The 27,949-nt window shown below is 41.5% G+C and overlaps 1 protein-coding gene and 1 long non-coding RNA gene across 3 annotated transcripts in view; one reads left to right on the top strand and one right to left on the bottom strand.

Annotated features, from left to right (window-relative positions):
* SLC7A8 (solute carrier family 7 member 8) overlaps positions 1-7,309 on the bottom strand; it is a 57,727-nt gene extending 50,418 nt beyond the window's left edge. Inside the window, exon 1 of the mRNA XM_007180564.3 lies at positions 6,365-7,309. Within this exon, the coding sequence (XP_007180626.2) occupies positions 6,365-6,515 (151 nt within the window). The 5' untranslated portion in view covers positions 6,516-7,309. The remainder of the gene's footprint in view (positions 1-6,364) is intronic.
* Positions 6,672-27,760, top strand: LOC103010390 (uncharacterized). Of its 2 annotated transcripts, none has more exons than XR_009007540.1 (3): positions 6,672-6,757; positions 16,627-16,754; positions 27,627-27,760. It is a non-coding gene; the product is annotated as an uncharacterized LOC103010390 (long non-coding RNA). The 2 variants fall into 2 exon arrangements; XR_450859.3 differs by lacking the exon at positions 27,627-27,760 and adding an exon at positions 17,403-20,042.
* Positions 27,761-27,949: the final 189 nt, after the last annotated feature.

A 27,949-nucleotide genomic window follows, 5' to 3' on the forward strand; every position in this document is an offset into this window, starting at 1 on the left:
CCCCTGAGCCAGGGAGCTGACTGCACTTTGCCATTCCAGATGTCCAGGGAGAAGAGCCGGTGGGGGGGTGAGGGTGGGGAGGGCTCTTTTGCAGGCAAGTTCTGGGAGGGGAACAAGGCATGATCCTTCTTGCTCTGTATGCTCAGCTGGGAGTTAAAAATTAGAAGGGATGGACTCCTAACTTTCTGTTGTTTGGGGTGGTTCAGAATATATTCTTGGGATTATTTGCTCACGCCTGCTTTTTTGATAACCCCTCACCACTCCCCCCAAAATAACAACCAAACAACAAGAGCAACAACAGACATTCCTGAAGCATTTCTTTACAGGCAGCTGTGCTGCTGGATTAACCCTCAGAGGAAAGCAGAAAACCTTGGTAGCCGGGCAACTTGAAAGCCTCATCCAGTATGCCCCATACCTCCATTCCACTTCAGTAAGCTGATTTAATTCAGAAAAAGTGATACATATGGTGCTGGCCTCTCTGAGAAGGTCATCTGATCTGGGTACAGGGTGTTTTTGTTGTTGCTGCTTTTCTAAACAGAATGGGCTGTTTGGTTCTGTTTCTTGGAACATATTTTTTTACCTGCTGGGTTTCTATTTTCTTTCCCTAACCCTAAGTGTCTCCTGCTGGTTCCTGGCAGGAAGCAACAAGATCCCTGGTTCCAGCCGCCCTGAGCTCCATGCTGTGGAGCATTTTGATTAAGCCCAGTGGCTTCAGAGTTCAATGACCTGGGTGGGAATCCTGGCTCTGCCACTGTTCAGTTATCAGTTACTTATTCATTCAATCCCATCCTTTCTATCACAGTACTTATTTCATGGGATTAGATGCGAATATTCATAAAGCACTGATCAGGTGCTACGAATTGGGTGCGTAGTGGTGCTCAGGAAATGGTAGCTACTTATTATTATTATTATTACACCGCTGGGTATAGCGTTTCTCTATTCACTAAGATGTGTTTGGTTTTTTGTTTTTGTTTTTTTTTTTTTAGTATTTGTTTTATTTATTTATTTATGGCTGTGTTGGGTCTTCGTTTCTGTGTGAGGGCTTTCTCCAGTTGTGGTAAGCAGGGGCCACTCTTCATCGCGGTGCGCGGGCCTCTCACTATCGCGGCCTCTCTTGTTGCGGAGCACAGGCTCCAGACGCACAGGCTCCAGACGCGCAGGCTCAGTAATTGTGGCTCACGGGCCCAGCTGCTCCGTGGCACGTGGGATCTTCCCAGACCAGGGCTCGAACCCGTGTCCCCTGCATTGGCAGGCAGATTCTCAACCACTGCGCCACCAGGGAAGCCCCGATGTGTTTGTTTTGACAAGTGTCCTAGTTGGCTTCTGTCTCAGAGTTTTCTTTGAGAACAATGACAGTTTTAAACATGTTTTCATCATGAATGAACCAAATGCTAATCCTTCCATGTTTAAAAAAAAAAATTGAAGTACAAACTCGAGAAGCAATTTTCACACTCCAGCCTCTGGTTAACATCCAATTGACATTTGGGGGATTAGAAAGCTAATACATCAAATTAGAGACTAAAATGTAAAATTTTCTAAAGTGGTGTAAAAACACACGGGTCTGAAAATCTTTTGGACTTGAAATATTTCCAAATCAGTCCAGTGCCATTTCAGTATGGTTATACCTATAGCCACACTTCTTTGTTGACAAATAGCCTTTAAAAGAAGTTTCCCCCCAACTTTTCCAGCATCAGACATCCACGGTCTTTCCAGACTCCAATGTCAGGGTTATGGTCCTGCATGTCCCACTGCCCCACCACACAATACACACCAGCCTCCCTCCTGCCTCTCTTGGTTACCAATTAGAAACGGGGAATGGCTAAGAGCTTTGGCTGTGGAGTCAGACCATCTCAGTAGTCAGTTGTGTGATCCCAGGAAAATTACTTCCCAGCTCTGTGACTCAATTTCCCCATGTTTAAAATAGAGTTATAGAGACTTCCCTAGTGGCACAGTGGTTAAGAATCCACCTGCCAATGCAGGGGACACGGGTTTGAGCCCTGGTCCGGGAGGATCCCACGTGCTGTGGAGCAACTAAGCCTGTGCGCCACAACTACTGAGCCTGCGCTCTAGAGCCCGTGAGCCACAACTACTGAAGCCCTAGCGCCTAGAGCCCGTGCTCCGCAACAAGAGAAGCCACCGCAATGAGAAGCCCACACACCGCAACAAAGAGTAGCCCCCGCTCACCGCAACTAGAGAAAGCCCGCGTGCAGCAACGAAGACCCAATGCAGCCAAAAATAAAATAAATAAATAATAAATAAATTAATTAATTAAAAAAATAAAATAGAGTTATAATACCTATTTCCATAGGACTGTAGTCAGGATTAAATAAGGTAATATATGTAAAGAGTTTATAGCACAGGAACTGGCATTTAGTAAGAGCTCAATAAATACTAGTTTTTAAACATCTTGTTAGCTGAAAGAGAGTGGTCTAATAGCTAGACCTGCATCCAATATTGCTCTGCAGCAAATATACCAAGGTCTTCCATAAACATACATTGTGCTAAAAACAAAATGGTCTAACAAATCATGAATCTTTTCTGTAGCCTCTGTAGCTGAACTAGTGCCTTCAGACCTAGATTCTGGGTACATACCTAAATACATAACTGATATAAAGTGACCTAAACAGACAGGAACTCTGTGGGCGCCTCTACCATGGCTGCAAAGAATGCTGGTCCAGAGAGGAAAGGTGTGCATGTGGGAGAGTTAATGGGAGCGTGGTCTGTGCTGATCACATCTTGCAGTAGCTGAGCCAGCGCACCTCAGGCTCCCCCACAAGGGTTCCTGCAGCTGTACCAGAACGGTACCTTCTTCCACTCCCAGCCGATTGCTCAGTTCTCATTTATACTGGGACACTTCCTCGCCTGGAACGCAACACTAACTGCTTCATCTATAAAGACAAATAAGGACCTCTGCCCAGGATCTAAATGAAAACACCTCTTTTGGGACATGAAAATTAAAAGAGTAGAGAACAACGCTTACAAGCTTGATTCAGGATTCAGACAAGCTCTAGGTTTGAGTCTTCAATACTTTTCAGCTGTGTGACCTTCAACAAGTTGCTTGTCCCTCTGAGCCTCTATTTTCTTATCTGGAGGAAGGGCGAAGAAGTGCCTACCACACGGGATTATTGTGAGGGATAAATAAGACAATGTATGTTTGGTAACTGGACAGCGTCTGGCACATAATAAGTGTTTAATAATGACAGCTATTAACAGTAGCTTTGATGGCATCAATTAATGAAGTTTGCTGCTCCTTCATACTCTCCTTAGATTTGGGGGTGACTCCACGTTCATGGAGAGATCTAAGTTCACCTGTTGCCAACAGGTTTCCTTGGCCAAGTATGTGGAGAGCAATAGCCTGGTTAGATTAGGGCACAGGTGTTGTTAGAAAATTAAAAACAGGTCAACCTCATTTCCAAGTTGATGAAATTATTCCTGGCTTAAAGATATTCAAGCCAGGTTCCCAAGAGCCCTTCAGATAAATACTTTTTATTACTACTGTCTTCAGATTTTTGTCCAAGGCTCAATTAAATTCAACAGTCATTTGAGTAACTGTTTCATGTCAGGGACCCTGCTGAGCACTAAAGATTCAGAGACGTATATGACACATTTTTTTGCTCAAGGAAATAACAGTTTAGTCATTTTCCATCTACCTGCCAAATCTCCCAGAATTATCTTCTCTACTCCATCTTTCTCCATGTCCTTCAAGATGCTTCTTAATCTAGTTCTGGGTGAGAACTTCTCTCTTTGTGCTTCTCACCATTCACCTAACTTTGTCCTCTTTACACAGCTCAACCATATCATAAATTTTCAATGTTCTCTGTCTAATGCATATAAATCTCATCTCCCCAGTCAGATTATAAATAATTCTAGGGCATGAGTCTTCTATTAGTTCATTTTATGTTCTTATAACACCTGCCATTTTGTTATTCCTACTTTAAACCATCAATGATGATTGTGAGTGAAATTTTATGAGGTTTTATGAAACATAGTTTAACTTATCCCTTTAAGTCAATTGGATATGAGATAGATTTGGGGCAGTTGCTACTTTCCCATACCTCATGACCTGATTCACTTAGGAAATTTCCTTTCTCTTTTTGCCTTCAAATTCTCTTCCTTCCACAGTGTTGACACTGCACACCAGATCACTGAATTCCATGTGAAAAATGCCATTTCTATTTTTGCATTTGGTCTTGAAAAAACTTGAATCACTGTCATCCACTCGGAAACCCCTCTAGAGGACAGGGCAGCTACTCAGCACATTTGTAAATCAACAGCCACACAGGAGGGGAAATGGAAAGGATTTCGTCTCCACATCACCCTAAAGGGGAAATGTGTGTCTCAGCTTAAATGGAGATACAATCGTGACTATTAACTGTACAAGGACTCTTGCACTTTGGAAAAATATCCTGATTTCTCTGAAATCACATATTTGGGATCTCTTTTCACCATAGACTACCAGAGTTATTATTCTGGTTGCTATAATACCAATGGGAGCATTGGGACTATTCTTATTGTGAAGTGCTATCCATGAGGCTGTGGACAAATCAGTAGTAGCATTCACCCAACTAAAACTATACCTCTTATACCTGGACACTCCCATTTCTTCATAGTCTTAGACAAATGTTAAAGAAAGAGACAAAAACAAGCTCAGTATATAGGAGAATATTCTCTACCCTTGAATACCTGCATATATGTAGGGGTGGGTAAGCAAGGCTGAGGCAGGAAGGATGTCTGATTGTGCTTGTGTGTATGTGGGTGTGCACTCTGTGTATAAAACAGAACCTTCCCAAAGGGGGTAAAATTCTTAATCCTCTCAGTCAAACTGGTGAAAGAGGTAACAGGCTCTGGGCTATTTACAGACCTTAAATTGGCATGTGCTGTACATATTGAGTACTTTGCTGATCTCATTTTTTAGAGCAACTGAAATAAAGGAGAGACAGAAAAGGTAATGAGAAATTCAAATCATGACTATAATTGTTTAAAATAACATTACCTTTCTTAAAACTGTAGATGCCTGGAAAACCTCCCAGAGTCAGAGAATTAGATAAAGTGGGATTCCACTTTGAAAGCAGAGTAGAGATAACATGATGTGTGAAGGCTGGGTGTAGAGGTGAAGAGGACTATCTGAATACTGTACTGATTTTATTTGATTTCAAGGGTGTTTTCCAGTGCTGCCATTGCTCAGGTGCCAAAATGCCTCTGTGCTACCATGAGGACCATGGGGTTATCCAGGTGCTGTGGTCACCAGGACACTACATGCCTTCAAAAGGAAGTCTGCACAGAAACCTATCTGGCCTGACTGTCCCATGCCCCTTTCTCTGGGAAAAAGGTAAAGCCCTCTACCAAAGACAGCAGAAGAAACTCTCACCCTCTGCAGTGAGGACAGTAATGAGCCATTGCCCATCGATCTCTAGGGCCTCTCTGGAAAGAGGAATATGTGTTGTCTCGAGATGGAGCCATATTTGGGACCCCCTGCCCGGTAGAGTGCAGTTAGGGGGTTGGAGTGGCCTGCACTGGCACTCTCGGGGACACTCAGGCTCCCCCAGTTTCAAAGCCTCCCAGCCGGACTCCCCATTCTAGTTATTCCCATTTCCCTTTGAGAACCTCACAGGGTCTTCCGTGGATGTTAAGAGACATGGATGTTACATGGACTCCATTAAGCAACGAGAGAAACTGCCAACTACACATTTACAGAAAAGCAAAATCTGTCTCTTCTTTTCTTCCATAATATATTTCCTCATCTGTGAAATGGGAATAACAGCCCTATCACATGTACTTTGCCAAGAGAAAGTGCTGCATAAGGTGGAAAAGCTATAGAAAGGCAAAGCATTCTTATACTGCTGTTTGTAGCTATTTTTATTATTACACACCCCCTAGGCCCATAGTCTCATATAATGTAAACAATGAAACAGCGACTAAGTATGTCTCAAAAGCCAGTCCACAGCCTGCTAAGGAGATGGCTGCAGGAAAGCTTGTTAAAAATCTAGGTTCCCCAGCCCTACCTTAAGTCAACTTGAATCAGAACCCTCAAGTGTGGAGCCCGGAGACCTATATTTTCAACGAGCTCCCAGGCAACAATGACCATCAGCCAGGTGTGTGCCCCTATTTGCTCCATTCCGTGAACACTGGACAGAACTTCTCAGCCGGGTTTGGAGGAAGAGACGTATGACATACAGCACTTCCTATACCTCTCAAACTTGACCAGTGGGAATAGGTTACAGCACAGGTGAATGACAACTCTTTTCTAAGGGAGCAGGAAGCAGAAATAGTGCTTTATGGGGGTTGGGGGAATGAGGGGTTAAGTTTCTACAAGAGGACCACCAGACGGGGAGGAGTGGTCGGTGGGGAAAGGAATTGGACTCACCTACAATGATACCACAAGCACTGACCAATCCAATCTCTTTCTTCAGGGCCACTCCGCCCCCTCCAGAACCAGTCTCGGGGCTGGCCTCCGGCTCGCTCCCACCTGGGTGGTTCTTTTCAGTGTTGTTTCGGTGCCTGGCTCCTTTTTCCATGTTTCTCAGTAGGATTTCAACCTCCGAAAGGTATCTCTCTTTCTAATGCATATGGGTGTAAATATATTTAGAGAGAAAGCCTTTCAAATGGAGACGTCCTTTTCCGTGATGTGATAAGGACCACTCCTACCCTCTTAAAAAAAAAAAAAAAAAAAAAAAAAGACCCAGGCAGATAAAAGAGAAAAATGAAAATATTCCTACTCTGCCTTGACACTTTCTTGTCACTCGTGCTTACAAACAAGGTAAGTGTTGTTGGGGGCGGCAGGGGGGAGACATAGATATTTAAATATAAAAATAGAACTGTACCAGCTACTCCGGCTGGAATTCTCCTGAAAAAGGATGTAGCTCTTCAGAAACCAGGACCTTTCTGCAATGTGTACCAGGCAGTGGCTTATTTCAGATGCTTCAAAGAGGTAGTCCGGATTTCCCTCAGCTCTTCCCCTAAGAAAACAGATTGTCTTTACCTCCCCTTAGCCTTTTCTTTTATGATGAGGATAAAAGTAGTTTTCATTAACTGACAGGAAAAAAGGCAATCTTCCGGTACTCTCTTCTCTCCCAGAAACAACAACTGTGGACCCGACCGGTTTGCTCTAGGTCCTGTTTCCACCTGGCGTGGGTTGCTTTCCCCTCCCCGTCTCCTGCCTTCCGCTTTCTCCAGATGTCCTCTTCGGTCTCGCTTGTTTTCTTGTCCCTGTTTTCCTTCTTCCGATCTCCGTCCTCACGGTACAGACTGCCCCATCTCCCGTGGTTACAGGAGAGTGGCTCTGGCACAAACGAACGTGTTCCCCTTTTAGCGAGGGGTTTTATGTGCTGAGCTAGCTCCGCCCCCACCTCCTCCGTTCCTATCCATCCTCTGTCTCCTCCTTCCTGTTCAATGTAAATAGCAGCACACAGCCCCCAAAGATCACCGAGAAGATGGATTAAAAGATTTCTCTTTGTAATCGATCGGCTCTCTTTTCTCCATCTTTCTCTTTGTAAGTAGTGGAAGTATTAAAAATCCTCCCATGTCGACCGTTCCGGGAGAGTTCATGAGCTGGTATAGCATTACAGGTCTTTCAGCAGATGTGGGCTTTATAAATAAGGCACCGGTTGTGCAGACACTTTAGCACCATCAGAAATACACTGGCGAATGTATTAAAATATTTATGTCTGGAAGATTTGAGGATACAGGAGAGAAGGCTGTAGGGACATTATCTTCAAGTATCTGAAAATAGGAGGAAATTCAGGGTGGGAGAGGGGAATGGAAAGAATTAAGAATAATGGAAAAGAGGTTCATTTAGTATAATTGTGAGCAGCTGTGAAGAGTAGAGTGGAAACAAAATTACCCGGAAGAGGTGGTAGCCTCAGCGTTCGCAGCTCTTATTTATTGTTATCTGAAACAGGGGGGAGGGGAAAAAAAGACCCCCCCACTCTGGTCCCAGGAAAGAATGATACAAAATCTGGTGGAATGGGGCCTTTCACAGCTTCTAATATTTTTGCATCTATAAATTATTAGAAAGGCAGTCTGGAGAGGGGATGGGGAGTTATAAGCACCTCTCTGATCATGAAGCAGATTGTTGATGTTAAGAGATGACCTATTTCCATACTGATCCTCTATCTTGGCTTCTGTGAAGAATTTTACCCAGAAACTACTGCCTTACGTGAGAGCAATGACATGTATTTATAATTGCAAAGTACTCTGAAAAAACCAGCAAGAAGCAATATAGCAGACAACACTGTAAGTCTAAAATGAAATTATTTTGAATCTGTATTACATACATTATGCAAAAGCACTTGATTTTAAAGTGAGTCTAAAAAATAAAGTTCCCCAAGCTGACCACTAAGTACAGAAATTGGCCTCACTTTTTGCAGAATGTTCCAAAAGATTTTGGATTTTAAGGGAAGTAAATAATTCCTTAAAATGGGGATGGTTGAGCTATTGTAGGAAAAGCTTTTCCACATGGGGTAAAGTCCAATCAGCAATCTTTTCCACTTCGCCCCTTGACCACTCAGCAAGTATTAAGAGGTTTCAAAGGTTAGGAGTTCAACGGCTTCTCCTTCTGCAGTTCAAGATATAGCAAATTGAAAGCCTCAGCAAAAAAAAAAAAAAAAAAAAAAAAAGTGGGGGTGGTGATGTAAAAAGGATTTTTAACAAAAAGAACAGACAAAGCAGGGAATATATAGCACAAAACTCCATGGGAGGGGATGAGTCATGGGAAATGAAAAAATTTTGAATTGCTTTTGGCCTTTCCTGACAATATCAGAAAGCATCAACCATCTGGTTTGAAGACTTCTGCTCAAATTTCAACGTCAAGTTATAAAACAAATAATCTTTCTGCTCTCAAACATGAGTTCCTTCAGTAATGTTTCAATTCAAATGGTGTAGATATAATATGAGATAAAACATGAATGTGATGAATTTTAGGTCTCTTGCCAAAACTGGTGCTAACTGATCACAATATGGTAAGCTTTAGCCATCTCAGCGTATGAACTAAGAAGCTAAAGGGGGAGTGGGATCAAATACAACTTTGGGATGCAATGGTATTAAGCACACCCAATTGGAAAGAAAGTGTTTTTGAAATTTAATATTTCTATTTCTTTAGCACTTGGAGTTTATAAGTGGCTTATGATTGTCTATTAATGGTACAATGTAAAAGGTGGAAAAGCAATCTCCCCACCCCACCCCCGAAATAAACAGGACCATTTATTCATATTATAAGGCTCCCTTCAGGTTTGGATCTTTTTGTGAAATAAATCCTAAGTGTGTCAAAATTCCACATGGTTAACATTGAACGCAGGAGAGAAAGAAAAGTCTTTGCGTGATATGTTGGGAAAAATATATAGAAATAATTAACTGAAGGTTATTAAATTTTTAGCACTGAATTCTTTTTTATTCATAACTCGATTCTACATTTGCCTTTATAATTTTAAATCTGTTGTCTACATTTAAGTAGTACATTATCTACAAACTGTTTTCTGCACAATATCTTGATTTTTTTTCCCCCTCATTAAATACTTTGGGTAGACAAGGCTGTAATTTTTCCCTATTTTAAAGATTAGGAAGCTGAAGCTCAGAGAATGTCTTACCTGAGGACAAAGATAAGACACCTTTGGACAAGTGGGATATCAGTGGTTTACACTGAGATCTTCCCAGGACGCTACAGCTACTTGCTGATGCCTCAGCTTCTTCTGAGGGAAACAGAAGACCTTTGATCAGGGCCATGTCCACGCTTCTTGAATTGGTGTCATAACTGTGCTTTTAGAGAACCGCGTTGATGCCACACCTAACATCCGTTCAGTGAGACCCACAGGTCTTAATCTGCCCCCCACGCCTCCATTTGTCACCCCTTCCCATAGTCCTCAGTTTGGTCAGTTTCCAAGTACTTTAGTACAACTCTTTCCAATATCTGAGTCACTGTTTACTGTTGTTTTTCATGCTGAAGATGGGAAGAAATTGATCTTTTTACCCAGGGAAAGGGTGGGTAAGAGGGTCGTTTTCTTAGGAATCTGTACTTAGGAAGAGAAAGGCTGTGTGAGGCTGACATCTACTGCACAAAGAGGGATATGGCATGGGGGCATGCTGCTTGTACGGTAGCTGAACAAAAACGCTGTCATGTTTCAATATTCCCTTTTTGAAACAACAAGTAAGAAGTATCTGTTAATGCAAAGGGGTAGAGTTAACGCACAAAGCACATTCACTCCATTCTTGACTTTTGTTTTCCTGCCGCGCCGCACGGCTTGCAGGATCTTAGTTCCCCAGCCAGGGTTCGAACCCAGGCCCCGGCAATGAATGCGCCGAATCCTAACCACTGGACCGCCAGGGAATTCCCCTGATTTTTTTTTTTCTGGACCCAATAGACAAGCACTTTATTCTTGTTCTTTGTAGCAGAGCTATAAGGTCTGAGGTCACTAAGAGAAGACCCAAATCTCTTCCGGGAGGGAACTCACAATCCATGTTCCCACTCTACTCTTCTTCTCGCACCTACCTGCCCAGAGTCAGAAGGAAACCCTGATTCCAATTAAAGCCAGCTTTCTTCTTAGAATTCCAGCGACCACTGCCTATAGTCAAACAGTGGCTTCCTGAGCTAGTGGTTCTAAGAGACTTTATTTCATTAAAAATGGAAAGCAGATGAAAATTAGTGAGCAAAGAAGAAGGAAGTAAGAAAGAAAAGGCCAAAACAGGTACGAAAAAAAGGAAGATGAAATGAGGAGATGCCCTCAGTTAATAAGCCCTTTTTAGGGTATGCTCTGTTTGCCTTTCGGACATATTCCTAAATTCAAAGGAAGTTGTATCTTCTAGAGTTTATGTAGTCCTGAGAATTTGGGCGGAGCAGACCCTGTTCTGCTATGATGGTCCATTAGTTCATGCTCTTCTGGAGATAATGATGAATTCTTGCTCTGACACTAGAGACAAAAATTCCAGCAGATTACTGTTCTGTCTGCTGCACTTGGCCAGATTCCGTGGAGCCAGCCCAGCACCAGTGGGAAAGAAGTAAAGATGCATTCCCTGAGGCAGGCTGCACGTCCTTCACTCCTTCACTGGGCCCATCTGTCATGGCGACTTGGTATTCTTTTTAAGGATTTAGGTGACTTCAGTTCTGAGTACTTAAATATGGAAACTTCCACCTCCTCATTGGTTTTCACTGAAGATTTGTGTTTACCAAAGATGAGAGCCCCTGTCTTTTTTTTTTTTAAATAAATTTATTTATTTATTTATGGCTGCGGTGGGTTTTCATTGCTGCGCGCAGGCTTTCTCTAGTTGCGGGGAGCAGGGACTACTCTTCGTTGTTGTGTGCGGGCTTCTTATTGCGGTGGCTTCTCTTGTTGCAGAGCACGGGCTCTGGGTGGGTGGGCTTCAGTAGTTGTGGCACGCGGGCTCAGTAGTTGTGGCTTGCAGGCTCTAGAGCACAGGCTCAGTAGATGTGGTGCATGGGCTTAGTTGCTCTGCGGCATGTGGGATCTTCCCGGACCAGGTCTCGAACCTGTGTCCCCTGCATTGGCAGGCAGATTCTAAACCACTGCACCACCAGGGAAGTCCTGAGAGTTCCTGTCTTTTAAGATGTGGAAGAGAAGTTCCCTGAGGTCAGAGATTTGTTTTGTTCATTGCTGTAACCCCAGTACCTAAAGTGGTGCCTGGCACTCAAATCAATATAATTGAATGGGGCTTCCCTGGTGGCGCAGTGGTTAAGAATCCGCCTGCCAATGCAGGAGACACAGGTTCAAGCCCTGGTCCGGGAAGATTCCACATGCCATGGAGCAATTAAGCCCATGCCCCCAACTACTGAGCCTGCGCTCTAGAGCCCGCGAGCCACAACTACTGAGCCTGCGTGCCACAACTACTGAAGGCCGCATGCCTAGATCCCATGCTCCGCAATGAAGAGTAGCCCCCGCTGCTCGCAACCAGAGAAAAGCCCGCGCACAGCAACAAAGACCCAATGCAACCAAAAATAAAATAAATAATAAAATAAATAAATTAAAAAATATATATAATTGAATGAAAGAATGAATGAATGAATAAATGGTGATGTGCATTAATGCATAATAAATACATAAATTACATAATAACCGATGGACTGATGTGCCGACTAATTGTAGCAAGATGTAGTCCTCAGTGCCTGGAGAGGGAGGGACTGGATTGTGGAAAGAGGGGAAAAACACCATCCAGGGTTTGACTTAAAGATCATTTCTTATAGAGCACAGATCTCAAGCAGGCCCTCAACACTGCCCAGCGATCCTACCACAGTCCTGTAGTCATTGCCTCTTCCACTTATCTCCTCTCTGCAAACCAACACCATCCCCCAAATCCTCACTTTCAATTGACATCCTTGCCTATTGTTTCATGGTGAGAAAATAGAAATAAGCAGAAGAAAACATCCACATCCTCCTACCACTAAATCTGTACATCTTTCCCCACATACTCGACCTCCCCTCCCATAGAAACAGATGTGGTGTCCAGGCTCCTGTGTATCTGTGAGAGACATACTGTCTCCTCCAGGAGTTACCTCCAGCTAAGACTGCATGCTTCCCACATGTATCTATCTCCCTGACTTGTGCACTAGATTCCCTGTCCTTTCTTACCTACTCAGGAACTTTGCTCCTGCAATTACTCCTCTCTCTCCTGCATTATCAGTTTTTTACTCTTTCCTGGATTATTCCTATCAGCATGCAAATATACTGTAATAGCTTCTGTTTAAAAAAACAAAACTAACAGAACCTCCCTTCACTTTACTTCCCTATTCAGCTGCACCCAACTTCTCTGCTCCCCTGTTTTCACTTCTTCAGCTCCATTCATGCTTGAATCCACTAGTCTTAAGCTTTTGTCCCTATCCCCATGATGAAGCCATTCTTGTCAAGGTCACCAATAGCCACCGCAGGGCCCAATCTAGCAAGCGTTTCTCAGTCTTCGGCTTACTGATCTCACAGCAGCCCTGGCTCCTGGGATCCACTCTTCTGGCTTTCCCCTACCTCACTGGCCTCTTAGGCTCCTCAGCTGGATCCTTTTCTCTTCCCAACCTCTCCTCTATCCTCCCTCGCTACCTGGGTGATCTCATCCAACCCTATGACTTTCGGTGGCATCTACACACTGATATTTGCCAAATTTATAAATCCAGCCCTCATCTCTCCCAGAAATTCTAGAATTAGCTATCTGCCTACATGATGTCTCTGTTGGATGTTTAATAGTTATCTGAAACTTAAAAAGCCCAGTGCCAGCGTGCCCCTCCAAACCTGCTCTTCCTCCAGTATTCCCCACTTGAGTAAATGGCACTCCTCGGTCAGGCCAAATATCTTGGAGTTAACCTTGACTTACCTTTTTCTCTTATCTTTTATTCAGCATTTAGTTTATCAGCCAATCCTGTTAGCTGTTAATTTAAACTTATCTAGAAATGACTCACTTCTTACCATCTTCACTGCTACTACCCTGGTTCATTACCACCTCCTCACCTGCTCTCACCTGGACTCTTCCATTGGGCTCCCTGTTTCGGCACCTGTTGTCCTAAAACGTCCTCCTATACATCATTCTCAACAGAGCAACCAGAATAATCCTTTAAAATCATAAATCAAGGACTTCCCTGGTGGTGCAGTGAATAAGACTCCGAGCTCCCATTGCAGAGGGCCTGGGTTCGATCCCTGGTCAGGGAACTAGATCCCACATGCATGCCGTAACTAAGGAGCCCGCCTGCCACAACTAAGGAGCCGGCGAGCCACAGCTAAGACCCAGTGCAATCAAATAAATAAATAAATAAATATTTTTTAAAAATCGTAAATCAGGTCATATCTCTCCCTTGCTCAAAATCCTCCAGTGGCTGTTCATCACACCTAATTAGAATCCAATCTGAAGTCGTCTTTCTCATGGCCTCTGGTGACCACTCCAAAATCATATCTGTATAATCTTCCTTCCACTTAGTCCTCCCAGACTCCTAGGCCTCCTTCCTATTCTTTGAACACTGAGCTCCGCTTCAGGCCTTTACACTAGCTGGAGCTTCTGTGAGGAACACTCTTCCTCTAGACAGTCACGTGCTCTGCTCCCTCCTGTTAGGCTTGTCTCTCATCAAATGTCACCTTGCAGAGGATTTCTCTGATCACCCAATAGAAAATCAGTCTTTATTCCATCACCTGGACCTTATTTTTTGTCATTATTACCTAACATTATTCGTTTGCTTGTTTGTTCCTTATTTGTTTCCTCTGTTAAAATGTAAGCTCCAGATTATTTGATTTTTTGTTTTCTAGATAGGGAAATGATATTATAGTTATAAGTAAAGAATCTTTATCTTTTTTTTTTGGTAGGGTGTCTTATTTATTTATTTATTTGTTTATTTATTTATTTATTTTTGGCTGCATTGGGTCTTCGTTGCTGCGCGTGGGCTTTCTCTAGTTGTGGCAAGCGGGGGCTACTCTTCTTTGCGGTCTTCTCATTGAGGTGGCTTGTCTTGTTGCGGAGCACGGGGTCTAGGCATGTGGGCTCCAGTAGTTGTGGCATGAGGGCTCAGTAGTTGTGGCTCACAGGCTATAGAGCGCAGGCTCGATAGTTGTGGAGCACGGGCTTAGTTGCTCTGCGACATGTAGGATCCTCCCGGAACCAGGGATGGAACCCATGTCCCCTGCGTTAGCAGAAGGATTCCTAACCACTGTGCCACCAGGGAAGTCCCTATCTTTTAGATATATATGCCAATATATTTATGGATGAAATAATTTGATGTCTTGGATTTGCTTCAAAATAATATAAGGGGAAGGGATGGAGAGGTAGTTTATCAATGAAAGAAGGCTGTGAGTTGATATTGTTTAAGCTGGGTGATGGGTAGGTAGGAGTCCATTATACTATCTTCTCTAGCTTTGTATATGTTTACATTTTCCCATTAAAAACAAACAAACAGGGGCTTCCCTGGTGGCACAGTGGTTGAGAATCTGCCTGCCAGTGCAGGGGACACGGGTTCGAGCCCTGGTCTGGGAGGATCCCACATGCCGCGGAGCGACTAGGTCCGTGAGCCACAATTGCTGAGCCTGCGCGTCTGGAGCCTGTGCTCTGCAACAAGAGAGGCCGCGACAGTGAGAGGTCCGCACACCGCAATGAAGAGTGGCCCCCGCTTGCCACAACTAGAGAAAGCCCTCGCACAGAAACGAAGACCCAACACAGCCATAAATAAATAAATAAGTAAATAAATAAAAATTAAAACAAAAAAAACAAACAAACACAATCTTTGCTCGTTTATTTATCATCATCTCCCTAATGTCCAGAGCAGTACTTGACATATAGAAGGAATTCAATAAATACATATTTATTTAATAGTTATTGCACTTTGAATCAGTTAGGAGCGTAAAGGTATATTTTCAAGATAAAAGTTAATCATTTACTGCCAATTGTTGAAATCTAAATTCTAAGTTCCAAAGGAGATTTTATAAAGAGTATTCCCTTCCAGGCTTCACATCCAAGAATGTCTTAATTGTGGGAATGCCAAAAGCTAAACTTAAGAGCAATTTTAAAAAATATAGCTTAACTGGGAGATCAGCTTGGTGCTTTGTGACCGCCTGGAGGGGTGGGATAGGGAGAGTGGGAGGGAGGGAGACGCAAGAGGGAAGAAGATATGGGGACATATGTGTATGTATAACTGATTCACTTTGTTATAAAGCAGAAACTAACACACCATTGTAAAGCAATTATACTCCAATAAAGATGTTTAAAATATATATATATATAGCTTAATTTCTCACCTCTTTCTCACCAAATCATGATAATTAACTGTCATCTCCTATACTACTAAAATTGTGAAGCAAAGTTGGGAAGAAAATACAAAAATCTAAAAGGCTATAGTGGACTTCCCTGGTGGTACAGTGGTTAAGAATCTGCCTGCCAATGCAGGGGACACGGGTGCGAGCCCTGTTCCAGGAAGATCGCACATGCTGCGGAGCAACTAGAGCCCGTGAAGCACAACTACTGAGGCCTGCGCTCCTAGTAGTCCGTGCTCCGCAACAAGAGAAGCCACCGCAATGAGAAGCCCGCGCACCGCAGCGAAGACTAGACCCCGCTCGCCACAAGAGAAAAGCCCACGTGCAGCAATGAAGACCCAACGCAGCCAAAAGAAAAAAATTAAAAATAAAAGGCTATAGTGTGGAGATCACTGATGTAGAACATACAATCTATAGTAAGAGAATGTGGTCTTTTAGGAAATCTTCAATACTACACAATTAATCTGATTAATAGAGAAATAAATTCTAATAGAAATTTGATTACATATACAGGGATGTGCTCAATTAATTTCACTTGCATATTCAGCCAATATTGACCAACTGTTTACTGTGCTAGATACAGGGAATATAATGGTGAACAAAGACCATCTGCCTTCAAGAACCTCAAGGACTGTGATGATTGATTCTAGGTGTCAACTTGACTAGCCACAGGGTACCCAGAGTGAGCATTATTTCTGGGTGTGTCTGTAAGAGTGTTTCTGGATGAGATTAGCATTTGAATTGACAGATCCCTTAAAGTAAATTGCCCTTCCTCACGTGAGTGAGCATAATCAAATCTGTTGAGGGCCTGAATAGGAGAAAAAGCAAAGGAAGGAGGAATTCACCCCTTTTTGCTTCCTATCTGCCTGCTGGAGTTGGGACATCTCATCTCACCTTCTCTACCCCTCAGATTGGGATTTAAACCATTGACTCCCCTGATTCTCTGGCCTTTGGACACGGACTGACTTACACCACCACCTTTCCTGAGCCTCCGGCCTGCAGACAGAAGATCATGGGACTTCCCAGCCTCCGTATTAAGTAAGCCAATTTGTTATAAATAAATCTCTCTCTCTCCCTCCCCCTATATATATATATACACATATATCTCCTACTGGTTCTGTTTCTTTGGGGAACCCTGACTAATACAAGAACCTTAGATGCCAACACTTTAGATCTTTCTCTTTCCTCCTAAAGTCCAGGTGCAGCTTAGTTTCCTATGAGACAGGAGGGAAGAAGGCAGGACACAACCTTTAAAAGAATGACATAGTCCTTGAGGATACGAGGAAAACTGGTTAGAACCTACTAGGCCCAAGATGGCGGAAGATTCAAATTCCAGTAGACCTTGAGCCTCATTGTATGCTCATTGTAATATATTAGCATATGCTAAATGACAGCCACCCACCAGTGCCATGACGACAGTTCGGAGGTTGACCATTTTAGGCCAAAAAGTGGGCGGTGGCCCAATTCCTGGAAACTGCTGCCCCTTCTCCAAAACAGTTAGAATATTCCTCCCACTTAGCATAGGAAATTACCCAGCCCATAAAAACTAACCACCCCTGCAGCCCAGGGCCACTCTCGCCTTCTGAGACGGACAGCATTCTGCCTATGGAACGTGTATTCCTCTCTAAATAAACCTGCTTTCACTTTACTGTGGCTCACTCTTGAATTTTTCCTCTGCAAAGCCAGGACCCTCACTTGGTGGCCCATTCCAGAGACTCACCTGAGACCTGGGACCTGACCAGCCTCTCACGCCCCATTTTCCTGCAACATCTTGACTCCCCAACAAAGGATCACTGGACATTTGAGGAAAGCTCCAGCATGACAATAACAAACATAGGTGATGCAAGAAGCAGAAGAAAACTTCCCAAAAATTACAATTACTATACTCAGAAAGGGGAATTAGAGTGAGAAGATAGGACCCAGTTTTGAGGCCAAGTAATAGCCCCATTAGGTCATGCCAGTTACTGGGTTCAAAACCAAACTCCTCTCAGTTCCCCAGACAAAACCAAACTCCTGTGTTCCTCATTTTGTCATGGCCATAGTATCACGTTATCATAGCATCATGATCTCAATCACCCAGGCCTGAGACCTTCATCTTTTTCCCTCCCTCTCCCTTTTTAGCCCCATATCCACTGGTCACCAAATCCTGTTGGTTCTGCCTCTGAAATTGTCTCACAGCTGTCTTACTATCCCATAGTTGCTGCCCTATTCCAGAACTATTCATCCAGTCCCATTGCAATAACCTACCACTTAATCCCCCATCTGTGACCTTCCATCCCTTCATTCTGTCCCCAGAGTTATGTTTCATAAAACATGGGGTTGATTATGTTTCTATCCTGCTTAAAAACCTCTGATGGTTCTCTATTGTATAAAGCAGTGGTCCCTAAGGCTGGCTGAGTGAGCATCAAAATCACCCAAGGAGCTTTTAAAATTAAAAAATATACTGGCCACAGGGAAGTGTTCAGGTAGACCTTCTCCTATGGTACCCTCTGGTGGCAACTCCATGCAATGGCTGACTTTCATTTTACCCACAAAATTCCCTCTGAGATTCTAATTAAGATGGATCTGCCTATTGGTTGGGGGAACCACTAGCTTAACAAATAAAGTCTAAACTCTTGGATGGAGGCATCAATCCATCTCTCTAGCTTTTCCCCCATAATATCTTCTTATCCTCATCATCCTTTTGGTGTCCCATTCACTCTTCCCTTTAGCCACACTGGACCAGACTGTACTTTCCCATACTAATGTGTTTACTGATGCTTTTCCCCTGACTGGAATGCCCCTCCTCTCCACCTGCAGGATAAAACTTTCCCATTTTTTAAGGCTCATTCAAATGCCTGTTCCTCTAGGAAACCTGCCTAAATTGACCTTATCTCTCTTTTTTCCTGTGTTCTCATAGCATTCCCTACTTCCTCAGGGAAGCCTTCCCAAACTGTATGCTCCCATAGTTACTGGTGTTTTGTCTTATATGACAGTACTTAAAGTACTTAATAGTTATATACCTATTATTGAGATTAAAGAAAATGTCTTCCTCTCCTACTATACTGGAAGTGACTTGAAGGCAAGAGCCATATCTGTTACCATGTACAGAGGGTACATAATATAGATGCTCAATAACATTTGTTGACTGGGTTAATTAATGGTTTTGAAATGATCACATATTCTGTTTTGTAGTGTGTGTAATTATATCTATATATATTTGGATTCCTTATTCAGCCATAGGCTTTTTGAAGAGACAGATAAAATTTCTTATGTCTCTGTACCACACCCCTATCCCCACCTAGATCTGTGCCTGGGATAGAGTGGAAGCTTAGATAAAATTGCCCTATGACTATCCCAGGAGAATGCAGATTCCAAGAGAGCCATGACTTTGTCTTCTCCCTTGCCATATGCCCAGGGGCTAGAATAGTGCTTGGTCCCTGGCATTTGCTTAGGAAATATTTGTTGGCTGAATGATTATAATTACCAGATGGATCCTTCTCCCATAGTTCCTGGTGGTACTAACCACTAATCTTCATTTTATTCCTAAATTTCTCTTCTCCCATTGAGATGTATTTCCTGTTTGAGTGTGCTAAAGTGTCTTGAAGCAAGGTAAAATTCTCCCTGATAATTTCCTCTCCTATTCCATTGTTCATCAAATATTTACTGAGCACCTACCACATATCAGACACTGTGGAAGGACTGGTAAGCCCAAAGTAAAAATATAGGCCCAGTCTGGTTAAAGAGGGGAGTGAACACAATGGGACGAGGGTCATGATAGTGACATGCAAAGGCTGCTCTGGGAGCACCCCTCAGTGGGCAGGCCAGAATAGGCATCTGGAGAAAGTGATCTCTGAGCTGAGTCTGGAAGGAAGAATAGAAGTTAACCTGGAGAATATGCCAAGCAAAGGAAAGAGCTTGCCCAAAAGGCACATCGGTAGGAGAGTGTGATTTAAATGCAGTGTGACTAGGACTTCCCTGGTGGCGCAGTGGTTAAGAATCCACCTACCAATGCAGGGGACACGGTTTCGAGCCCTGGTCTGGGAAGATCCCACATGCCATGGAGCAACTAAGCCCTTGAGTCACAACTACTGAGCCTGTGCTCTAGAGCCTGCGAGCCACAACTACTGAGCCCACGTGCCACAACTACTGAAGCCCGCGTGCCTAGAGCCCATGCTCCTCAACAAGAGAAGCCACCGCAATGAGAAGCCCGCGCACCTCAACGAAGAGTAGCCCCCACTTGCCGCAACTAGAGAAAGCCCGCGTGCAGCAACGAAGACCCAACGCAGCCAAAAATAAAAATAAATAAATTAATTAATTAAAATAAATAAATAAATTCAGTGTGACTGAAGTGCACCGTGCTCTTGATCAAACATTGAGAGATGCAAAAAAAAAAAAAAAAAGAAAAAAAATGCAGATCATGAAGAGCTTTAGTGTCATACTCAGTAAATTGTCTTGAAAGTGTTGGGCAGTTTTAAGCAGAACAGTGATTGGATCTGGCAGCTTGGTAGGATGGAATGGATTGGGCAAATCTATGGAATGGATTGGGCAAATCTATAGGCAGAGAGCAGTTAGGAGGTGGTTAGAGTAATCAAAATAAGGAATAAAGAGAAACAAAGCAAGAGTGATGAAAATAGAAAGATGATGGATTCAAGGTATATTTATAAAATGTATACTCAATGAACACTTGTATGTCTAGAAAATTACTTACAGAAATAATTGCATGGGTGCTTAAAGATAAATGAATATAAAGATGTTTATTACATCATGTTTCAGCAATAATTAAAAATTGGAAACATTGTATGTCCATCAATATGAGATTAATTAAATTATTACTAATCAAAGCATGCAAACTTTAAAAAGAATGATGTAGAAACTGGGTCATTTGTAGAGATGTGGCTGGACCTAGAGTCTGTCATACAAAGTGAAGTAAGCCAGAAAGAGAAAAAACAAATATTGTATATTAATGCATATATGTGGAATCTAGAAAAATGGTACAGATGAACCTATTTGCAGGGTAGGATTAGAGACACAGATGTAGAGAATGGATGTGTGGACACGGGAAGAGGGGGAGGGTGGGATGAAATGGGAGATTAGGATTGACATATATACACTACCATGCGTAAAATAGATAGCTACCAGGAACATGCTATAAAGCACAGGAAGCTCAGCTCCGTGTTCTGTGACGACCTAGATGGGTGGGATGGGGGGTGGGAGGGAGGTCCAAGAGGGAGGGGATATAGGTATACATATAGCTGGTTCACTTCATTGTACAGCAGAAACTAACACAACATTGTAAAGCACTTATAGTCCAATAAAAACAATAAAAAGAATGATGTATAAAAATAAAAATATTAACTGAAAACAAATTGTAAATTTATCTTATGTGTATAATATCACATTTTTGTTTAAATGTGTATAACATATGTGTATTGTGTGTTGGTATATGCATTGAAAGAAATTCTGGAAGGATTTACAAAAAGGCTGTCAACCATGTTTGTCTTTGGGGAATAGGGTCAGGGGTGATGGGTTTTCATTTTCCAATTTATAAACTTGCGTTTTCATTTTTTTCAAAACTAAATGCAACATGTGAGCCTGGATAGAAAAAAACATTTCTTCTCTTTCTATAAAGGACATTTGTGGAAGAATTGGTGAAATTTGAATAAGGTTTCTAGATTAGATAATAGTACCATATCAATGTTAATTCTTTGATTTTGATAATGGTACTGACTTTATGGGAGAGAATGTCCTTGTTTATGGGAAATTCGCAGTGAAATATTTAGGAGTAATGGGGCCTTATGTCTGCAACGGATTCTCAAACGGAACAGAAAAAATAATAGAATAACAAAGCAAATGTGGTAAAATGTTGACATTTGTGGAGTCTGCATTAAAGTAAACAGGAATTCTTCTATATTTTCACTTTTTTGTAAGTCTAAAATTATATATATATATATATATATATATATATTTAATTTTTGGCTGCACGCAGGCTTTCTCTGGTTGCGACGAGCGGGGGCTACTCTTCTTTGCGGCGTGCGGGCTTCTCATTACACTGGCTTCTCTTGTTGTGGAGCACGGCTCTAGGTGTGCTGGCTTTAGCAGTTGTGGCACACGGGCTTACTTGCTCCGCAGCATGTGGGATCTTCCCTGACCAGGGATGGGACCCATGTCCCCGGCATTGGCAGGTGGATTCTTAACCACTGTGCCACCAGGGAAGCCCCTGAAATTATAAAATTAAATGTTTTTTAGAAAAGTATAGAACAGAATATAAAGTATGCTATAATTTGTGTGTGGAGGAAAATGGAATCTATGTATGCATATATTTGTAAATATATAAATGATCTGTGGAAAGATATACACAAGAGCTATCACTTTTTTTTTTTGGCTGCGCTCCGTGGCTTGAAGGATCTTATTTCCCTGACTAGGGATCGAACTCAGGCAGTGAAAGCACGTCCTAACCACTGGACCGCCAGGGAATTCCCTTGCAGCATATTTTAAAGAAAATTCCAGACATTCTATCCAACATATCTCAACAAGCATCTCTTAAAAATACGGACATTTTCTTACATAACTACAAGGTCATTATCACACCTAAAAATTAAAGATAATTCTTTGATATCAAATTTTTTTTAAAACTGCTTTACATGTATACTGGGGTTGATCAAATAAGTAAATGTATAATGGGTGTTGGGAGCTAGGGTTCTCACTGTCAGAAAGAGAAGAGGGGGAGAAAGCAAGAAGGAAGACTGGAATGAACCCTGTGGTACTGGAAATAGATTTGGAGACATCAGCATGAACTCATGTTTAGCTTAATATATGTACAGATAAAGAGACAGAAACAATGAGAGAAAGTGTGTATCCACAAGTTAGTATACGTACATATATTACCTAGTTCTGTCCACTGAGAGGGCCTAGAAACAATGACATCTCCATAGCGATGAGAACACCTTATGTCCAAATTTTGGTTTCAAAATACCATTCTCCAATAAAGGCAACCAAAGATCCTTGGAGAAATGTCTAATTTTAGAGCTGGGGCAAGGAAAATACAAAATAAGTCTGGAGCATCTTGTAGTACCAAAAAGGAAGTGTTTAAAATTTTAAAAGGATGTAGAAGTCCACCTGAAAGAGTTCCCCAATGGCCAAATGGAATAATTTGAGCAACAAAATAAATAGTGTAGTATTAGATTATAATCCAAAGTATAAAATAAATGTACATGAGTCCATACTGAGACACATAAATGACTGAATACATAACTAACTGGTGGAGTAGAAGCAAACCTTTACAGAAGAATTCCAAGTAATGTATGGAGATACTCTTCCTTATAAGAGGTGGTACTTAGGGCTTCCCTGGTGGTGCAGTGGTTAAGAATCTGCCTTCCAATGCAGGGGACACGGGTTCGAGCCCTGGTCCGGGAAGATCCCACATGCCACGGAGCAACTAAGCTTATGCACCACAACTACTGAGCCTGTGTTCTGGAGCCCGCGAGCCACAACTACTGAGCCTGTGTACCACAACTACTGAAGCCCACATGCCTAGAGCCCATGCTCCACAACAAGAGAAGCCACTGCAGTGAGAAGCCTGTGCACCACAACAAAGAGTAGCCCCCGCTCATCGCAACCAGAGAAAAGCCTGCGCGCAGCAATGAAGACCCAACGCAGCCAAAAATAAAAAATAAATAAAATAAAAATATTTTTTTAAAAAAGAGGTGGTACTTAAACACTTCTTCCTAGTTTTGAGGCTGGGCTGGACTTGCAGTCTTGCTTCCAAAGAATATAGAAAGGGAAAACATTAACTTTAAAGTGGGGAAACCTGGAAAACACTACCTTAACCAAGTAGTATTCATTTTTAAATTATGTCATCACAATGTTGTACAACCATCACCTCTAGTTCCATAATTTTTCATCACCTCAAACAGAAATTCTGTACCTATTAAGCAACAACTCCCATTCTCTCCTTCTCTCAGCCTCTGTTAACCTCTAATCTATTTTCTGTCTCTATGAATTTGACTATTCCAGATATTTCACATAAATGGAATCATACAATATTTGTCCTTTTGTGTCTGGCTTATTTCATTTACCATTATGTTTCCAAGGTTCATTAATTGTGTGGTGTGTATCAGAACTTCATTCTTCTTTATTGCTGAAAAATATCCCATTGTATGTATATACCACATTGTTTATCCATTTATCTATTGATGGACACTTGGGTTGTTTCCTTCTTTTGGATATCATGAATAATGCTGCATCAATATTGTGAACGTTGATGTACAAGTGCCTGTTTAAATCCTTGTTCTCAATACTTTTGGGTATGTACCTAGGAATGGAATTGCTAGGTCATATGGTAGGGTAGTTCTATGTTTAACTTTTTGAGGAACCACCAAACTGTCTTCCACAGCAAAGGCACCATTGTACATTCCCACCAGCAGTATACAAGCGTTCCAATTTCTCTGCATCCTCCCCAACACTGTGGCTTTCTTTAAAAAAAATTATAGCCATCCTTATAGGTGTGAAATGGTAACTCACTGTGGTTTTGATTTGTATTTCCTTCATGAGTAATGATATTGAGCATCCTTTCCTGTGTCTATTGGCCATCTGTCTTTGTAGAAATGTCTAATCAAGTCCTTTGCCCATTTTTTAACTGAGTTGTTTGTCTCTTTGTTGTTAAGTTGTAGGAAATATATGATTTGCAAATATTTTCTCTTATTCTGTGTGTTGTCATTTTGCTCTCTTAATAGTGTCTTTTGATACACAAAAGTTTTTAATATTAATGAAGTCCTTTTTCTTTTATTGTCTGTGCTTTTGTCATAGTTAGGAACCATGGCCAAATTCAAGGTCATTAAGACTTGCCCCTATATTTTCTTCTAAGAATTTTATGTTTTTTGCTGTTACATTTAGATATTTGATCCATTTTTAGTTAATTTTTGTATATAGTGTAAGGTAAGGTTCCAGCTTTATTCTTTTTCACATGGATATCCAGTTTTCCCTGCACAGTTTGTTGAAGAGATTATTCTTCTCCCCACTGAAGGGTCTTGGCATCCTTGTTGAATATCAATTGACCATAGATGTGAGAGTTTATTTCTGGATTCTTAATTCTACTCCATTGGTCTATATGTCTATCCTTATGCCAGCACAGCACTGTTTTGATAATGGTAACTTTGTATAGTAAGTTTTAAATTTGGGAATTGTGAGTCCTCCAACTTTATTCTTCTTTTTCAAGATTGTTTTTGCTATTCTGGATCCCTTGAAATTCCATATGAATTTTAGGACGAGTTTTTCAATTTCTGCAAAAAACACCATTGGGATTTTGATAGGGATTGCATTGAATCTGTATATCACTTTGGGTAATATTATCAACAATATTAAGTAGTTTTCTATGTACAAGTCTTGCATCTCCTTGGTTAAATTTATTTCTAAGTATTTTATTCTTTTTTGATGCTTTTGTAAATGGAATTGTTTTCTCATAGATGACTGACTTTTGACAATTGCTTTTGACAATTTAGTTGAAAAAAGATCTTTTCAACAAATGGTCCTTGAACAATTGGATATCCATATGCAGAAAACAAAAACAAAAGACACACACACACAAGGACTTTAATCCATACCTCATATCATATAAAAAAATTAACTCAAAATGAATCATATTCCTAAATGTGAATACAAAACTGTAAGTCTAGATTTCTAGAATTTTAGAAGAAAATATGGGAGGAAATCCTTGTGACCTTGAGTTTGGCAAAGACTTCTTAGATATGACACCAAAAGCATGCTTCATTAAAGGACAAATTGATAAATGGGACTTCAACAAAAGTAAAAACCTGCTCTTCAAGGGGAATTCCCTGGTGGTCCAGTGGTTAGGATTTGGTGCTTTCACTGCCAGGGGTGCATGGTGCGGCTAAAAAAAAAAGAAGAGAAACAAAACAAAACAAAAAAACCCCTCTGCTCTTTAAAAACCACTATTAAAAGACTGAAAAGACAAGCCAAAGACTGGGAATATATTTGATAGAGAAGTTTCTTCAGAATATATGAAGAACTCTCAAAATTCAAAATATGAAAAAAACCCCAAAACAAACCCAACCTAGTTAAAAATGGGCCAACGATTTTGACACTTCACACACACTTCACGCACATTCATTTGCTTATATATAAGCACGCGAATATGTGTTCATCATCATTAGTCATTAGGGAAATACAAATTAAACCACAATGAGAGGAGCTTCCCTGGTGGCACAGTGGTTAAGAATCCACCTGCCAGTGCAGGGGACACAGGTTCGAGCCCTGGTCCGGGAAGATCCCACATGCTGCGGAGCAAAAAAGCACGTGTGCCACAACTACTGAGCCTGCGCTCTAGAGCCTGAGAGCCACAACTACTAGAGCCCATGCTCCACAACTACTGAAGCCCACACTCCTAGAGTCCGTGCTCCTCAACAAGAGAAGCCACCGCAATGAGAAGTCCGCGCACCACAATGAAGAGTAGCCCCCACTCAGCACAACCAGAGAAAGCCCACTTGCAGAAATGAAGACCCAACACAGCCAAAAATAAATAAATTAAAAAACAACAGCAACAACAACAAACCACAACGAGAACCACTACACACCTATTAGAATTAATCAAAATAAAAAGACTGAACATTCTGTGCTGACAATAATGTGGAGAACCTGGAAATCTTATACATTGCTTGTGGGAATGAAAATGGTACAATCACTTTGGAAAAGTTTGGCAGCTTCTTCAAAAGTTAAACATACACCTCACATAGCTACTATTTGATCTAGCCATTCAGCTTCTAGGTATTTCCCCAAGGGAAAAGAAGGCATATGTCCAAACAAAGACTTGTACAGGAACATTTATAGCAGCTTTATTTGTTATAGCTCCAAACTGGAAACAAATCAAATGTCCATCAACAGATGAACGGACAAATTGTGGTATATACATATGATAAAATACCACTCAGCAACAAAAATGAAAGAATTATTGATACATGCAAGAACATGGATGGATCTCAAAATCATTATGTTGAATGAAATAAGCCCGACAAAAAAAGTCTATATGATTCTTGTATATAAAACTCCAGAAAATGCAAACTAATCTCTAGTGATAGAAAGTACCTGTGTTACCGGGGGAGAGAAGTGTGGGGAGGGTTGGGAGGGATGGTTTACAAAGGAGCATGCAGAAACTTTTGGGGATGATGGATATCTTCACTGTCTTTATTGTAGTGATGGCTTCAAGGCTTTATACATATGTCAAAACTTATCAAATTTTACATTTTAAATATATACAGTGGATTGTATGCCAATTCTATCTCAATAAACTTGTTTTAAAAGCTACTAATCTGATGTACAGTTAAGTTCATTTGTTCCAGTCCTCAATTTTTAGGAGTTGCTTTTTAATTCTTTTTTTTTTTAAAGATTTTTTTGATGTGGACCATTTTTAAATTTATTTATTTATTTATTTATGGCTGTGTTGGGTCTTCGTTTCTGTGCGAGGGTTTTCTCTAGTTGCGGCAAGCGGGGGCCACTCTTCATCACGGTGCGCGGGCCTCTCACTATCGCGGCCTCTCTTGTTGCGGAGCACAGGCTCCAGACGCGCAGCCTCAGTAATTGTGGCTCACGGGCCCAGTTGCTCCGCGGCACGTGGGATCTTCCCAGACCAGGGCTCGAACCCATGTCCCCTGCACTGGCAGGCAGATTCTCAACCACTGCGCCACCAGGGAAGCCCCTAATTCTATTTTTGAATATGTAAAATAATTATATTTCTATAGACAAAATTATATAACAAGTTAAATTCAGGGAAGTCTTCCTTTCATATTTTTACTTCTATAATGTTCCCTTCCTATCTTCATAGGTAAATTTTTTTTGTAATTTCTGTTTTATCTTCTAGTGTTTCTTTTTGATATGCATTTATTAATATATCCCCCCCCCCTTTTTTTTTGGCCACAGCATGCGGGATCTTAGTTCACCAACCAGGAATCAAACCTGTGCCCCCTGCAGTGGAAATGTGGATTCTTAACCACTGGACCTCCAGGGAAGTCCCTATATTTCCCCTTTCTCAAACAAAGAATTGCACATTATGTAACCTTCTACACCTTTTATTTTCATTTACCAATAAATTTGCCTCATATTAGTGTATAAAGATCTTTCTCATTTCTTTTTATATGTGCATAATACTCAACTGTGATTTATCACTGATAAACAGTTATCAATCTTTTGCTATTATAAATTCTACTGTGACAAATAACCTTGTTCATAAGTGATCTCATATT

The sequence above is a fragment of the Balaenoptera acutorostrata genome, chromosome 3 (assembly GCF_949987535.1).
Source record: "Balaenoptera acutorostrata chromosome 3, mBalAcu1.1, whole genome shotgun sequence".
NCBI classification, from domain to species: Eukaryota; Metazoa; Chordata; class Mammalia; order Artiodactyla; family Balaenopteridae; genus Balaenoptera; species Balaenoptera acutorostrata.